This window comes from Pipistrellus hanaki (assembly GCF_964339955.1).
Source record: "Pipistrellus hanaki genome assembly, chromosome: 3".
NCBI lineage: Eukaryota > Metazoa > Chordata > Mammalia > Chiroptera > Vespertilionidae > Pipistrellus > Pipistrellus hanaki.
Window position 1 is genome coordinate 834,873 of NC_140505.1, and position 17,610 is coordinate 852,482.

Below are 17,610 nucleotides of genomic sequence, written 5' to 3' on the forward strand. Positions count from 1 at the left end.
CAGGCGGCTGGGCACCCTGGCGAAGCGCCATATTCACCGTGTCCCGCTGTCCCCACATCCGCCGCCCCCGAGGAGAGTGGACTGAGCACCGAGCGGCTGTCAGAGACACCAGGCCGGACAACTGACACGTGGCACAGATCTCACTCTGTGGTCTGTGTTTTGCTTGGTTATCAGAGCCATCGCTCTGTATTCATCCAACTTTTATGAAGTCTATTCGTGGTTTGAAGTTTTATCCTTTTATTCAAATTCCCAGGGAATTCCCATGGACTGTGGGAATACCACAGAAATACCAGTTGCTGCTCGGTGCGGTACAGGGAGATGGACACCTCCGGTTGTTTGCGTGTTCTAGAAGCATGTGACAGCTCACCCAGGGCACGCTGCTGTCTGCTGTCCCAGCCGCGTGGGTGTCCGTCACGGTGCCAGCGGCTTCCTGCTGTCTTAGACTTCTCTCTCCTCTGCTCCCCCTCACTCTCTCCACATGTCCCGTGGCCTCTTCGTGGCCCTGGTCTCATCCCGTGGACACCTGCAGCTGCGGGAGGCCCTTCCAATCACATGGACAATGGGCGTTTTAAGCTTTTCTCTTCCTTTTCTGGGAGAATTGCTACCTGCTTTGTCCTTTTCCCCCAAAATGCATTGTTTCATCATTTTCCTTAAAATCGCAAGAAGGAAATACTCTCAGTAGAGAATAGGTAATCAGCGAGACAATGCGTGCCGCCTTCTTGCATATTTAACCCGGCTGATTGGGATTCAACACATTTCCTTCTTTAAAATGGTAAGAGCACTGATGAGGCCTCCAAGTGATGTGAAGGGGAGTAAAGTAAACTTTCTTTGGAAACCTGTGTTTTAAGCAATTTCAGAGGTTTGACCAACTTGTAATGTTTCTAAACCACGCATGCCCGGTAGGTGGGAACAATTGGTTTTGACGTAATCTGGGTAGAGCTGTCTTCAAATGAAAGTGGTCAGACTTTTAAATTAGCACATGCTATAGACTCATCTTAGGGAAACTGACATGTGACTGTTACAAATAAAAGCTTCTTCACATCTCACATTCCAAAGACTGAAATTGATCCTGGGCCTGAGGATGGCCGGAGCCTGCCTGTGTGTGTCCGTGAGCATTACAGGGGCTGAATGTGTGAGACGTGAGTTACGGGGAGAGAAGGGACGTGTGTTTAATGTATGGACTCTATCTGTCGGGGTAGGGAGTTAGAGGTGGTTGCTTGACCTGTGTGGGGCAGGCCAGAGCTCCCATTTTAAAGACGGGGGTGCAATATCCTCCACATTGCCCCTTCCCCCCGGGCCCGTCTCCCCTGCTCTCCCTTCCCGGCCCCCACCCCCTCCTTCCTTCAGATCTGTCAGCCCATTCCATGATTCTGTGTCTCTGGATCTATTTGTTCCTCAGTTTACTTTGTTCATTAGATTTCATGTATGAGTGAGATCATGTGATGCTTGTCTTTCTCTGATGGGCTTATTTCACTCAGCATAATTTTAATTTAAATTGCATTGAAGACTTTGCAAGGTGTTTGCATCCAGTAATATGCATTAGTGATCTGGCCACCGTCCTTTAGATGAACACGTATACTCACACACACACACACACACACTCATACCTACATACTCTAACATGCATACACACAGGTACTCATACATTCACACTCACACACTCATACACACTCTCACACACATACATACATATACTCATACATTCACACACATTCACACTCACACATTCACATTCACACACATTCACACATATACACTCACACACTCACATACACACACATATACTCACACATTCACACACACATACACACGCATTCACACTCACACACATACTCACACATACACATATATTCACACTCACACATTTATACACATATATACTCACACACGTGCACACACTCACAGGCACACACACTCACACATTCACATTCAAACACACTTTTAAGGATTTTAGAACAATTTAAAAATATATGACGAACATTATTTGTCAACGCAATTTTAAACTCGTTTCACTTCCTGCCCTTTGCATGTCCAATGTAGGGATGTAACTATCTCAGCCTCCAGCCAAGAAATACTATCCCCCCCCTCAGAGGAAAATCTGCTCTTGTCACATGGAAAGGAGCTTCTCCTTGCTAGGGTGGATCGGCGGGCCTCTGTCCGCAAGCGTATTCCTCCCAGAACCATAACCCTTCCCTGATCTCCCTTCCTCTGGCCTTCACTCCGCCACCACCTGACCCTGAGGTCGGGCTGTGTGAGGCCGGACCGGCCAGGGGTCACTTGGTGAGAAGCCACGTCTGCCTGAGCCGGTGTCTTCCCCTGGGAGGCAGGGCCAGGGGAAGGAGGAGTGTTTCTGGCATGTTCCCAGTGACCGGGCACGTGTGAGGGCAGCACCTGACCCATCGCCGCCCTGTGAGGGGGGAGGGGGCAGACACGGCAAGGCCTGCAGAGCACGTGGTGCCCGCTGGCACGGAGGCGGCTCTGCAGGTCTTCAGAGGAGACAGAGGCACATTGGTCTCCTTCCGTGGGATTGCAGGTGGTCTGTGTGTGATCCAGGCGTGAGCTTGTTATCCAGCCGCAGGATCTGCAGAAACAGCCTCCACTCCTGTGGGCTGTGGTCTCCCTTTCTGATGATGTTCTCTGAAACACGAATCTTCACTTTGATGAGATCCCGCTAATTGGTTTTCTTTGTTGTGAAGCTTTTGATGTTGGATCTGTAAAGACCGTTAATTCCAGGTGACCAGGATGTGCCCGGTGTCTCGGCGTGGTGTGGCGTTTCTCTGGCGCCAGGCCTGTGGCTCAGTGAACATCGCTATGGCCTGTGAGGGAGGGTGGGGGAGGGTCCCGTCCTGCTCTTTGTCCCAGTCCCAGCAGCCTCTCAGACTGGCCGAAAAGACCTTCCGCCGCCCTTGTCACAATCAACGGCTGTTCACCTGAGGGTCTCTTTTGGTGCCAAACCCAATAAAATGCAGTCTGGATCGCCTTAGCTTTTTAGAGAGCACTGAATAGAGAGGTGTGAGTTGTCATTTTTTCATGTTTTCGTGTTTTCTCATGTCTTGGCCGGTCTAATTCTCTGTATATCTGGGTGAATTTTAGGATCTCATTTTTTCTGTAAATTAGCTGGATTTTCTGGATCAGTTCCTCCGCATCGTGTTCAGGGACAATGTCCAGAAATGGGGCTGGTTTTTCCTCACTCTTCTCGGCAGTGGCAGTGGCTCTGTTTTAGGTGGCGCCGTGTCCTGTGTGCCGCTGCCCCCAGCCTGTGGGTAGGGCTCCATCTTCAGGTTCAAGCTGTTAAAATGAATTACATATCCCTGAGCATCACATGTTAAAATACATGGAGTGTCACTTTGTACGTAGCCAAAGTGTGACCATGTTTCTGTCAGAATCTCCAAGCACTGGTGGTGAGAGGAGCAGCCCTGCCGGGCAGCTGTGGACACTCTGTACTGTCACAGCCACAGCCACGGCCACAGCCACGGCCACAGCCACAGCCACAACCACAGCCACAACCACGGCCACAGGCACAGCCATAGGCACAGCCCCAGGCACAGACACAGTCACAGCCACAGCCACAGCCATAGCCTCAGCCACAGCCACAGCCACAACCACGGCCACAACCACGGCCACAGGCACAGCCACAGCCACAGTCACAGGTGCTCGGTGCTGACACACCTGGCGGGGGCTCCAGCCTCCAGACTGGCATCTGGGATCCGCACCTGGACCCGGACAGAGCTCTGAGCATCCCTGAGAGGGCTCCTCGTCTTGCTCAGCAGTTAGTGGGGAGGGGTGGGAACTGATGGCAGATACAGGCGTGCACTCCCCTGAAGCCCATGTCCATGGCCGGCCTCGGCCAGGATCTGCCCAGGCAGCGCCCACGGCAGCCTATGGTGACGCCGGCCTGCACTTACCCAGCAGTTGAGGGTCGTGGTCCTGGCTTAGCTCAGGATCCTTCCCCCCTCAGAGCCAGGCCCACGTTTCTGGAGCCTGTGGGCACAGCCAAGGCCGGGGCCTGGTTGCACCCAGTGCTGGGATGACTAGGAGCCATGGGAACGTGCACCATGGTGGTGAGGGCTGAGCGGAGACGGCGGGCACCGGGGCTCTCGGGAGGTGGGAAGGAGACCTTGCAGGTGAAATGCAGAGGGAAGTCGGGCGCAGGGCAGTGGGCTCGGGCAGAGGGGAGGAGGGAGCAGAGTGGCACCTCTCCCAGGCGGGCGGTGCCCGGGCTCTGGCATCTGTTCTGGAGGCCGGCTGCTAAGTAAGGAACGGGTGAGGATGGAGTCCTTCCCTGGGAGGTGGAGGAGGAGGACGCTCCACAGAGGCATCATGGGAAAAGGTGCAAACATAGCTGCCTCCCACTGCTCGCTGCTGGTCCCCCGCCCGCTTCCACTCTCCCTCCCTCCCTCCCCCCTCCCCCTTATTTCTTCCTCTCCTCTCCTCTCCCCTCCCAAGCCTCTCCTTTGGTTACCTCCAAGATGCACACAGATCCCTGAGCTGTGCTCTGGCTGCAGGGTGCCTGTGGTGGGCGGGGATGGGAATGGCTGGGTAATTAGGGGCGGAGTGAGCCCAGCCCCTGTGGCAGAGAGAGGCCTGAGGTCTGGGCTCCTGTTCCACTCCGCGATGGTGGTGTCAGGACTGGACTGCATCAAACAGCACAGGCTGTGCACTTGCAGGTCCTCATTCTGAGTGTGCCCACAGCGTCCTTCCTTTCTGATCCTTTGGAACGTTCTGGGAAAGGAGGAGGAGCTTAACGCCAGGAGACCCACTGGAGTCTTCCCCTGATGTCTCCCGGTTTAATATTTCTGAAGGTTCTTCCAGTCATAGAGCCCAGCTGGAATGTGCACGTTTTCCTTTTAGTAATTCTGAGGGGATGGGAATAAACAGGCTGTGAGAGAACACGCTTTTCTGCAGGGTCTGAGAGACTGTTAGCTGGTGGCTTTCCTTTCTTTCCTTTCCTTTTCTTTTTTTTCTTTTTTGGCAAATCACTTATAACAGTGGTCGGCAAACTCATTCGTCCACAGAGCCAAATATCAACAGGACAATGATTGAAATGTCTTTTGAGAGCCACATTTTTTAAACTTAAACTTCTTCTAACACCACTTCTTCAACATAGACTCGCCCAGGCCATGGCATTGTGTGGAAGAGCCACACCCAAGGGGCTCGGGAGCCACAGTTTGCCGACCACGGGCTCAGAACATAGTCAACCTCTCTCAAATGTGATCTGCAGTCTCCTCACTACAGTCCCTGTAGCCGGGGCCCCTCGGTGGAACTGAAGGCCGCAGACAGATAACGTTGACGGACACCCATTTATCGTTCAGGATTCAGAGTTATCAGTGAGTTTAAAATCAGGGAGGCAGGACGTGCACGCCTGTGTGTGTGTGCGCGGAGGAAATAAGGAATTGGAGCGAGATCGGGAAGGTGGGGAACCATCCCCTGCGTCGTCCTAATGCCTGGTTTCCTCATCTCCGATCATTCGTAAATGATACCCCGCTATCTCCCGGCAGGCCCGCAGCACAGCACTGACGGGGACTCAGGGCTGAGAGCACCAGGGAAGCAGCTCTATGAATGTCAACAACGACACACATTATCTCCCCGTTTGGAGGACAAGAGGGCGGGCGTCGTACAGGGCCGGCACGATCCAATTACCCAAAAGTGCTGGGTGGCGTATTTCTTCACCATCGCATGAGACCAGGGATTTCAATGACAGAATTGTGGAAGGGAAGAGGCCAGCGACCCCGAGGAAATGCTGGCATGATTAGAATGTTATTAGTGGATTTAGATGCAAGTCTGGAATTTAATAAAAGGGGGGGATGTGTCCGATGTGCGGGTGTGTGGGCAGTGAATCATGGGAAATAGTCCAAAAGTGGGACTTCCCTCCTATCAGAAGGAGGGGACACAGCGTCGCTGAGTGGGAAATGACCCCAAAGGCCCCAGTGGGAGGGCAGGAATGTTTGTGTTGATGGTCTCCTGGGTCAGTCAATCAAACTCACCCCCTTTTGTTTTTCTGTTTTTTGTTTTTTAAATATATTTTATTGATTTTGTACAGAGAGGAAGAGAGAGATAGAGAGTTAGAAACACCGATTAGAGAGAACCATCAATGAGCTGTCTCTTGCACACCCTCTACTGGGATGTGCCTGTAACCAAGGTACATGCTGCCCTAGACCTGAATCGAACCTGGGACCCTTCAGTCCGACGCTCTATCGATCACACCCCCTTTTATAAACTGTGTTTGGGTCTGTTGTACTGAAGGGGCATCTCTGAGTCTTTCTCCTTTGAGAAGGCGAACACAGTTTCGAAGCCGGCGTTACAGTTACATTCTCATTGTGGGATTCCGTGGTCTGATGGACAGGAGCGAGGGGACTGGGGAGGAGACTGAGGACAGAGATGGAGAGGGGGCGGTCCCTGGACAGCTCGGTGGGGGCGGGGACGATCCGGAAAGGTCGCCCACAAGGAGGTCTCACTTCCTCTTAAGGATGTGGTCACGTGCCCTTGCCAAGGGTTCCAGAGCACGTTTTGGTGCGGCTCCGTCTGCCTTTAGGATAACAGGGGGCATCGGTCCTCCCTCAGGCAGCGCGGGAGGAATAGCATGCTCCCTGGCCAGGCGTCCTTGCTCACCTGTGTCTGCGCCTTCCCCGCTCCTGGGCCTGAGAGAGCCCTTGGTTGTGTGGTTGTGTTTTCATCTCTGCTTCTCCTTTCTAGGCCCTGAGAATCCCGGCATACCTTCAGTTTGGAAATCTAATTCCACTGCCGTTAACTGTGGGGCGGGAGAATCCCCAGGCCCCTCTCCCCTTTCCAGCCCAGGCAGACCTGGCTGGTGCTGCAGGTTTGGGCTCAGACTCTCCCAAACAGGGCCTGGCAGCAAAGCGGGTGCGATGGCGTGAGGCGTGCCTGACTCAGTGTGAGAACACAGACACCTGAAAGGGCGTTAGAGAGAAATGAGCTGAAAAGAATCACTGAATTGTTAACGATCAATGATAGATCTAGGCAATGAGATGACTTAGTCATCCATGAAGTTGTATACTGCTATTATTTTCATAATTTTTGTAATTTTGGGAAAGACATTTTACATGGAACTGACAGGAATCTCAGAGGGCAGGTGGTGGGGATAGGGGTAGGGGGAGAAATTAACCAGAGAACCTGTATGGGTATTTGCACAGTCCATGGACAGGGACAGTGGGGTGGTGAAGGCCTGGGAGGGGGGTTCGGGTGAAGGGGGTCCGTGGAAAAAAGGGAGGACATGTGTAATATTTTCAACAATAAAGATACATTTTATTTTTTTATTTTTATTTTTTAATATATTTTTTATTGATTTTTCACAGAGAGGAAGAGAGAGGGTTAGAGAGTTAGAAACATCGATGAGAGAGAATCATCGATCAGCTGCCTCTTGCACACCCCCTACTGGGGATGCGCCTGCAACCAAGGTACATGCCCTTGACCGGAATCGAACCCGGGATCTTTCAGTCTGCAGGCCGACGCTCTATCCACTGAGCCAAACCGGTCCCGGCTAAAGATACATTTTAAAAAGCGGGAGGAAAAGGGGACATATGTAATATTTCCAACCGTAGAGATTAAATAAGTAAACAAATAAAATACAAGGTCAAAAACATTGTACATGTTGATTCTCTGTTACATTTGGCATCAGTGAAAGGTTGTCTTCCGTTTGTTTAAGAAAAATGACATAATCCACGTAGCTGTAAAAACGTGCCATGATGAGCCCCCGAAGTCCTTAGCCGATGGAAGGGCTCCCGGGATGGCGGCGCTGGTGAGCGGTGAGTGTGGCTCAGGTGCCGATGCCGTGAGGGGCAGGGAGCAGACTGGGGCCAAGGTCACCCAGAGAGCCCCCCTGTAATGTAGCAGAAGAAGGAAACAGCTTCCATCTGCGGGGCTGAGGGCCTGAGGCTGGATTCCTCCCCTCACGGAGGCCTCAGCATCCGGCTGCCCAGCTCCCCTAAACCCCAGGAGGAGGTGTTGCTGGTTTAAGGCCTCAGGGAGTACAGGTGGGTCAGATGAGGCTGCTTTATTAGATTTCCAAACCGCACCCAGCAGTGAGCAAGCTGTTATCATGCTTTAAATGCCTGTGAAGGTGAGCAGGTGACTTTAGTGGTGTCCCTGGTGGCCACGTGTTTGCACGTGGCGGTGAGTCATCTCAGTGGGGTGGTGGGGACGGGGGTGCAGGCGGCAGGGAGCTCCCTGTGAGCTGGAAGCCCTGGTGGGAGGCTGTGGGTAAGCACTGATGGGGAGGATTCCTCCCCTCCTCACTCTGCGGGGGCCTCCCGCCGCCTGTGCTTAGAGGTGGAGAGTGCGAGCTAGGACCAGCAGGCCGCATGCTCTCCGGGGCAGTGCTCGCTGGAGGTGGTCTCCCCGTGAGGCGGGGGCTGCCCACGGGGGGGGGCGGTGAGGACTCGCAGGCAGGCAGCTCTCATTGTGGGGCGGTGGTTCCTCGGGGGAGCTGCGATGGAGTTGGAAACCTGACATCACATCCATCCGGGATGTTCCGGGAACAAGGGGCTGAGTCTTAGGGGTCCCCATCTAAAAAAGAAGGCTGTGCCCTGGCCGGCGGCTCAGTGGTCAGAGCGCTGGTGCTCGGACTGAAGGGTCTCGGGTTCGATTCCCAGTCAAGGGCATGTACCTGGTTGCAGGCTCCATCCCCAGCCCTGGTTGGGGTGCGGGCGGAGGCAACCAATCGATGTGTCTCTCTGTCTCCCCCTCCCTCCCACGCTCTCTAAAAATCAACGGAACAAGTACCCTCAGGTGGGGACTAACAACGATGGAGGGCTGCTGGGCAAAACCAGCCAGCACTTCCCTGACCCCCTGACTGCGTGTATGAAGTACACGTGTCGTAAACCCACAGAGTCTAACGAACACGCACACGGTCCGTGTTCTCCTGCTGCAGAGACAAGCACCAATGGGGACACGGACAAGCACCGATGGGGATGCAGAGGCTGGGAGCGGCGCTGGCCGAACCCAGGGCTCACCCTGCCCCTGGGGAACGGGCACAGGCTCAGCCCACGGGCTCCTGCGAGGACTCCAGGACAAGGGGATGGGATGGGATGGACGTGGAGCACTGGTTTGGACTGGTGGACTTCCCGCCCAGCACCTGGCACCTGGGCTCTCGAGTGGGGTCAGGGAGTGTGGGCACCGGCGGCTGCACCTGCACCGGTGTCCCGGGGCGGCCCAGTGCCTCTGACCGGCCTCAGCACAGCGGCGGGAGGCAGGTCACACGTAACAGGCGAGGCCTGTGGCTGCGGCGCTCCCTGTGCTGAGAAGAGAGAAGCCCTCGGTGTCACTCAGGTCCCCGAGAGGCCGGCGAGCAGGTAGAATAGGGAACAAAACACTCCCTGACTGTCTGCCCCGTAACAGTGTGTCCCGAAGCTCCGGACCCGGGGTTGTGCACAGGAACCCGGGGCCATGCGGAGGTGACAGCCAGCGGGGCTGTGCACAGGAACCCGGGGCCGCGCGCAGGAACCCGGGGCCGTGCACAGGAACCCCGGGAGGCAGCCACAACCCAGGTTCGGGAACGTGTGTCCGGTTTCAGGGATGACTCCATTGTGACTTGGAAAGGCAGCCTCAGGGTTTCCAGAAAATGCCCTGGGGTTTCGTTCCTTGAAACGCCACCTGGCTCTTTCGCTCACACCGGCTCCCGGCTCCCTGAAGGAAAGGCCAGCCTTCGCCTCAGAAGCAGATCTTCCTCAGGGATGCCGTGAGCCACTCGTTTTGGTTTGTTTTCCAGAGAGAGCTACATTTTGCTTTGTTTGTGGACTTATCTTTGGCTAATTTCCAAGATACGGTCCCTAAGGCCTTCTTCCGGAGGGACACCCTGGCGGGAAAGGCCCCGCCCTCGGCCCATCACAGGCTGTCCTGCCCAGGACTCCGAGGAGGAAGCTGGACTCGCCCTGGGAAGTCAGGGGGCGGAGGTGGTCTCAGGGAGCCGTGAACGTGGAGGTGCTTCCTTCCCTGCTGGGAGCCAGCCCACAGCTCATCCAGTCAACCAGGGGCTAACCTCCGCGGCAGGAGGGGTGAATGCCATCACCACCGACACACAGTCCCACACACTGGATCCACAGCCGTTTTATAAATTATATGTATTCATATATTATATTTTATTGACTTAGAGAGAGGAACGGAGAGGGGGAGAGAGAGGAACATTCATGATGAGAGACAATCATAGATCACTGCCTCTTGCATGTCCCACACTGGGGGTGGAGCCTGCAACCCAGGCCTGTGCCCTGACCGGGAATCAAACCGTGACCTCCTGGTTCATAGGTCGGTGCTCAATAAAAATATATATTTATTGTAAATAATATGAGAAAAAATTCAGGCTCAACTAAGGTGGTTAGAGAGACAATGGACTTTAAAGTAGCAGTAAAGCTACAAGCAAATTGTTGTTGGTGAGGCAGTAAGCCCCACACTTAGCCCACGGCCGGGAACCACCGCGGGCACTGGTCCTGGGACGGGCCTGGGCGTTCGGTCTCCTGCAGGGCTCCGAGGGTCTCCCTGGGCCGCCTTGGCACATCCCACCGCCGGGCTGACGGAATGTCCTCTCAGGACACTGATCTAATTGGTAAGCACTGGGCACCGCAGACCACTGCTGACTTGGAGGCCTTGGCCAGCCTCCCTCCGCTCAGCGTGGGCACCGGGTTGCCCGGACAGGCGAGGCGGGGCTGTTAGTATTGCCAGGAACGTGCGTTTGGCAGCGTCTGGCTTTACAGAGGTTTCCTTTCAGGCAATGAGCTCACTGGAATAAGACTGAGTTTGGTGATTTTTTCCCTAATTTACTTAAAATATACACTTGACATTTTAACTAAACCGTCATTTGAAAGAGAGTTGACATTTTGAAATCACGAGCCCTGTGGGTGATGGAGGCTCAGCGTACGGAACCTAGCAGCGCCGTCCCCTGGAGCCTGCCTCACTCGTGCGTGTGGACGTGTGGGCCGGAGGCTGCTGTGTGTAAAGCATGTGGGCCGGAGGCTGCTGTGCGTGTGGATGTGTGGGCCCAAGGCTGCTGCCTGCTGGGCCGATGGTCACTGGTCTCTAATGCTCTCCTTCCACCGCCCCCCAGCCCCCCCAAAAAAATCCCGGTAGCTGCCTGGGAGCGGGGACCTGAGGTCCGGAGGAGCGGCACCGCCCGGTGGGGTCCCCAGTGCAGTGCATCCAAGTCCTTTGCTGTGAGAAGACTTGCTCAGTTCCAGAGCTCCTGTTTCTACCGGATGAGGGGGTCTGAGAATGTGGGGGCGCCCCACAGCCCCTCTGCTCCCCTGGGAATCACTCACCTCTCAGGGGCCTGCCCATAGGCGCACACTCTGGGCTGAGAGGGGACCACTTCCTCCAACAGGACACACAGAAGACGGGGCTCCGAGGACAGCAGGGCTCCTCCAGAGAGAGGCGGACAGAGAGGCGTGTGGACGCAGCAGCCGTGGCCCTTTCCCGAGAGGAAATGGATTCTCCTCCCGGCTCTCCAGCCCCATGGCCTGTTAACCACCCTCTTCCTCCTTGTCCAGGACGAGGCAGGGCGTGGGGCCGCCCTGAGGCTCTGGATGGGATGCCATGGGGCGTTTTCCTCAGTGAGTTCAGGAGGGGAGGGGAGGAGGCTCAGCCCAGGGTAAGCAGCCTCCTCCCGCCCAGTGCACAGGCCAGCTTCGGTTTTAGGGAAATTTGGGGCAGAAAACAGATGGTAAAGGACATATGAGCATCTGTGACTGGATTCCTGTTCCAGTCACTCGGTGTTTAAATACATCCCTCACCCTCTGAAGGGCTCATTGCCCAGTCCCAGGGAGGGAAGAGGCAGTTGGGTGCTCCAGGAGGCAGTAGGGGGGTGGAGGGTGGGAGGAGAGAAATGGGGCGGGGACGCTGTCTTTTCTCCTTGTTTTCATAGCCCCACGTGGCTGGCACCCGGGTTAGGTATCTCGAGAGCGAGTGGCCGCAGAGAGAGGTGGCCGCGGCCAGGCGGGCAGGGGAGGGCGGGCGATGGACGCTGGAAGGAGGCGCTCTGCACACTCCCCGCGGCTGTGGAGAAGCCACTTCCTTCCAGCAGCCCAGAGAAGCCAGAGCAGCCCCCTGGTCTGCGGGGTCTGCGTCCACCCACACCAGCTGTTCCCGGACAGTGGGGGGCCACTCAGAGGTCCCAGGGCCTCGGGGAGGGACATGGGGGAGGTGACCCACAGCCTCCGGCCCCTCATCCGCCGAGAGCAGGGAGGGAGCCTCCGGACATTTTTACAGACTCCTCATCCTTCTGATGGAGAAACGGCTATAAACATTGGATCCTCACACCTGGCTCCCCGAGGTCCTTCAGGATCCAGGAGGAGGATGAGAGCACCTCATTGGTCCCCCCGGTTTCGAGCAACCGAGGGGGGTTCTGTTCCCCTGCCGAGAAAATCCCGGCCCGTCTCCTATAGACACCGTCTCTCTCCCTACTTAGTCACTGACTGGTTTCTTTCTTCAGCATTTATCATTTTTTAAAAATATATTTTTTTATTCATTTCAGAGAGAAAGGGAGAGGGAGAGAGAAAACATTTCCCTAATGTGAGAAAAAATGGGTCGGCTGCCTCCTGCACGCTTAGGGATGGAGCCCGCAACCTGGGCCTGTGCCCTGACCGGGAATGGAACCGAGACTTCTTGGTTCCTAGACTGATGCCCAGCCACTGGCCCACACTGGCCGGCATTTACCACTTCCAGGTATGGTTTTGCCTGTGCTTTGTTACACCTAGGCCCTTATTTTATCTTTCTTGGTCATAAATGCCCTCCGCGATTTCTCCCTGGTGCCTAGAAGCTCAGTGCCACCACAGTGGGGGGTTCATCATATGAGCTTTGGGGGAAGGTGATCCTTTAGTCCATGGCGGTAGACTTCTAGGCACCCTCCTACGCCTGGAGAGTCTGTTGGGGTAGTGTAATGGCTGCAGGTCGCTCAGGTTTTCTCCTTCAGAGAAGATATGCCGTGTGGAATGTTTACTAAGCAAGTGGCCCCATTTGGCTAAGTTGACAAAGGTACAAATGAATGTGTGTAGTCTTTGTAGCAGACCCTTGTTGTGGTTGTTGTTTTTGTCTTTGGTGTTTCTAGTCTTATTTGCTATCTGATTCCTGATGTCAGATATGTGTATCTCCTCCCGCCCCCTCCTTATTTTGTCGGTCTTGCAAAATGTTTGTTGATTTTGTCAATATTGTCAAAGACTTGTCGGTTTTTAAAACCGCTTTTCTCTATTGACTCTCTGCTTTCCGTTTTGATTGATTCTGCATTGGTGCTTCCCTTCTCGCCTTCTGTGTGCTTCAGGCTGATTCCATTCTTCCTTCTCCGCGTTCTGGAGAAGGGAGCGTGGGTTATTTCCTCTTCTCTGGTGTCCTTCTGGTGCTATTCGTCTTTCTCCCCGCCCTGCCTGCCCAGTCCACCGGGAGGTCTTGCCTGTGTTTCCCCGGAGACGCGCTCTCTGCTGCCTGGGTGGCTCAGCCGGGGGCTGGCTAGTGAGGGCGAGTGTCCCTCATGTTCCCCTCCATCCGTTCCCGTCTGCAGGCTGCAGGCTGCGGAGCCTGCGGTCAGGTTCAGTGCCATGGATGGCACGGCGGGGACTTCCCCTGTGGGGCTGGGGCCCTGGCTGACCTCTCGCATTGGAGGTCCCGGTTCAGACCACAGGAACCCACAGCTCTGTGCCCAGCGCTTGATGAGCAAATGTTGGAGACGATACACGTGTAAAGTTCTCTTTGACCTTTCACAAGGCTGTTAATGCGTAAAAGGATGATGATGTCATGACACGTGCTCTCGCATTCTGAGCGCTGACCTCACCCTGGGGAACATTTGGAAGTAGATCCACACCGAGTGACACGTGAGAGACATGCCTTGCAATTCAAAAGATATGTCAGGCCTAAACCGGTGTTGCTCAGTGGATAGAGCGTTGGCCTGTGGTCTGAAAGGTCCCAGGTTTGATTCCGGTCAAGGGCATGTACCTTGGTTGTGGGCACATCCCCAGTAGGGGGTGTGCAAGAGGCAGCTGATGGATGATTCTGTCACTGATGTTTCTAACTCTCTACCCCTCTCTCTTCCTCTCTGTAAAAAAATCAATAAAATATATATTTTTAAAAAATGATGTGTCAGGAAATCCAAACACTTAACAGCGATGGCTTTGACCCCTGCTCAAGGTCGTGGTGACTGGTTATGGCTGCGTGACTGGCAGGTTCCCTTTTGGAGAGAAGCTGTGATGGCTTCCCAGGAGAGAGTCCAAACACGCACATGGCCTGTCCGAGGAGCCAGCCCGTCTCCCAGCCCAGGAGAGGGCAGCACACTCAGAGGCAGGCGCAGGGCCGCTGGTTTCATGGTGCTCCCGCGAGGAGCCCACGGCGTCTTCAGTCCCGGTGTTTTCTTTATGTCGCTGGCTTAGGAATGGTAAGGTGACCAGACGTCCCGCTTTTGGTGGGACAGTCCCGATTTTTAACAATTTGTCCCGCGCCCCGAGGTGTTTTTAAAAAGTCTTTTAAAAACTTTTTTTAAAAAGACTTTTTTACTTTTACTTTTTATTTTATTTTACTGATTTTGTACAGAGAGGAAGGGAGAGAGATAGAGAGTTAGAAACATTGATGAGAGTCATCGATCAGCTTCCTCTTGCACACCCCCTACTGGGGATATGCCCGCAACCAAGGTACATGCCCTTGACCGGAATCGACCCGGGGACTCTTCAGTCCCCAAGCCGATGCTCTATCCACTGAGCCAAACCGGTTTCGGCCAAAAATCGGGACTTTTTTAAAACACCACGAGACACGGGGCAAATTATTAAAAATCGGGGCAGTCCCGGCGGGCGGGCCTTCTGGTCACCTTAGGGCAGGGGTCTGCAACCTTTAAGACATAAAGAGCCACTTGGACCTGTTTCCGAAGGAAAAAAAAACCTGGGAGCCGCAAAACCATTGCAACATTTAAAACAAATATAACACTGCGTATATTGTTTCTTACCGTAATGCTATATACCGGATCGTGCAGTTAGCTGCCAATCTGAAGAAAAAAAGGACTTTTTCACTTAACAATGTAAAATATATTTTTGCAAATTAATAGCTAATTAAAATATTTAATTTACCTGGTTAATGGGATTTTTGCTCCTGAACCTCAGTGCACAGTGTCAGCACATCAGGGCTGTAAGACGTTACCTTCATTTTCACAAAGGCTTGCAAGTTGTCGGAGCCGCGGTAAAGCTTCAAAAGAGCCGCATGCGGCTCTGGAGCTGTAGGTTGCCGACACCTGTCTTAGGGTATGACCTCTTCAAGAAAAGAACATTCTCAAAGTGGGTTCAAGGGGACAAGCTCGGTGACCAGAGATGCTCAGTTCCCTAGCGATGCCTCGTGCACAGGCCCTGGGCCTGTCTACCGGGTCTCAGATGCACATGCTGCTGTGGATGGAGCTGTGCTCGTTAACCAGCCTCGGCGGCACGTTCCCGCTGGTAACCGCTCCCTGTGTTTCTCTGATTGCAGGCTGTCGGGGTTCCAGCTGCCCTCCTCCATCGTGAGCTCCGGCTCCATCCTCACGCTGTGGTTCACCACCGACTTCGCCGTGAGCGCCCAGGGCTTCCGGGCCCTGTATGAAGGTAGGACACCCCGTCCACGCACGGTCCCCCCCGCGGCGGGGCCGATGGCTCACGACGGTCATGCTCGGTTACGGGTTTCAGTGTGAATGTCAATCTCAGCGGCTTACTTGTTTGAATCGGGAGCAATCCATTGCAGATTGGAGAATACCCTTTGCTATAACTGCCAGTAGTTTTTAAGAAAAAAGCTGTGTGTATAATTTTCCGTTATTGCTAGAACTCTTTTTTTAATGGGAAAAGCGGTTTTTCTGGTGATGTGGGGACGTTTGGAGAAGTCTGAGTTCTAAGGGACAGCGCCCCTATCGCACGGAGAATGTATTCTCACTACAGCAGAGTTCTCCTGAAAAGGCTGCTGCACCAGAACGCTGGCGGTGCTTCCACAGAGGGAGTTCTTTCGAGCGAGTGTTTGTTTTCAAAGTTGGAACTGTTCACGGAGACGGTTGTTGTGGTTTTACGGTCTGGCCATCGGCAGGCCTCAAGGTTTTGTTTTGTTTGTGTTCGGATTTGTGTCTTGTGCCTTTGGGTGCGTGAAATTGGTTTGACTCTCTCGGAGCAAAGAGGCTAAAACCATCACAGGGGGGCCGCGCCCCGCGGGAACGCCGCAGGTGGCACAGCGCTCCGCCAGAAGCCGGACCCGGGACCCTGTGAGCGTGAACGCCAGCATGGGTCGTGTCCGCTGGTTTCACAGAGAAGTTGTGCCGTTTCGTCCCTGTGTCGCAGGCTGTTGTTTAAGATACATACGCTCCCGCGTGAGTGGATGAACAATGGCGGTGGGAGGGTGAGGCCAGTCCCTGGCTGGCACACACACCTTTGGCCCCGGATGTCCCCTGGGCTCAGGCACGTCTCCGTGTTCCTGTGGGAACGGGTGCACTCGGCACAAGGCATCCTTCGCGGGAAATAAAATCAGCACACGCTCTGCCAGGAACTCAGCTGCCACACGATTCCCAGAGAACACAGGGGTGGAATGCCCTCTTCACGCGTGTTTAAACAAACCATTCACCCTTTCCGTTAAAGTTTTATGTGGCATAACCCTTAGGGTGGCCCAGGTTCTGACTTCCGTGTCTTCCGGCCTCGACGTTGATGCCTCCCCTGGCACCCTTGGCCTGGAGGATGGACCATCCGTAGGTAGATCGGGGCCTGTTAGGGATGCCGTCTCATTCAGAGGAACAGGCTCCTGTAGATGGGCAGCTGCTCTTCTCTTCCAAGTTCACTGCATCCACCCCTCCTGAGGCAGCCTGACTTCTCACCATCTCTCTTTACAAGGAAGGGGTTCTGAGGCCTGTGGGTAGCGGAAGCCTGGCCTGTGTGATCAGCCTGTGGTATTCGCTGAGAAGGGGCAATACCCCTCCTCTCCTAGCAGAGCTGACACGGGATGCAGTGCTTGGCTGGGTTCCTGATCTAAACACTGTGGCCACGCTGGAGAGGCGGGATGGCCAGTGCGCAGTCTCCTGAGCCTTCCTGAGCTGCTGCTGCTGCTGGAATTATGGGATGTCATGGTGGCGAGGCGGAAAGCCATTGGGGATTGTCTCTGCTGGAAACACCTTCATGAGTTTCTTTTAAAAAATACTAGAAAAATGACTTGAAAAGGGAACAGGGCCTTAAGTGAAATGTAGTGTTTTTAAAGCGTGGATATTTGGAAAAGCTATTATTGTAAAATTTGCATGAGATAGGGGCATGAAAAGAATATAGTCTCTTTACAAGTGACTGCAAACTCTGTTTTGAAAGAGAAAAGCTAATCAGAAGGTGCTTTGTCAGCAAAACCTAAATTGCAGGGAGTATTAATATCAGTGTTTTAAACATATTGCTCAATTAGCTTAAGGGCCTCCCGAGAAAACGAGTGTGTCCTCTCTGGAGAAAACCCTAATGATCCTCTAAACAGAAGAATAGAGAGGAGAGAATTTATCCAGAAGAGAGCCAGCCTCCAGCATAAGCACCAGCTATGGATATGCAAATCAGCTCCCGCAGTGAATTTAAATACAATACTACAGCAATGTCACTATAAAAAGTGAGATAGTATTATGAACAGTGTGAACAAAATATACCATCTAAACAAAATGTAAAGCAG

The 17,610-nt window shown here is 53.9% G+C and overlaps 1 protein-coding gene across 34 annotated transcripts in view; it reads left to right on the top strand.

The window, feature by feature from the left end:
• CSMD1 (CUB and Sushi multiple domains 1) overlaps nt 1-17,610 on the top strand; it is a 574,681-nt gene that overhangs the window by 172,999 nt on the left and 384,072 nt on the right. For all 34 annotated transcript variants that reach the window (XR_014794550.1, XR_014794551.1, XR_014794558.1 and 31 more), the window contains exon 3: nt 15,436-15,548. Coding sequence is in view for 3 of the 34 variants with exons in the window: in XM_084878313.1 (XP_084734439.1) it covers nt 15,436-15,548 (113 nt within the window). In the remaining 31 variants the exon portion in view is untranslated. The remainder of the gene's footprint in view (nt 1-15,435; nt 15,549-17,610) is intronic.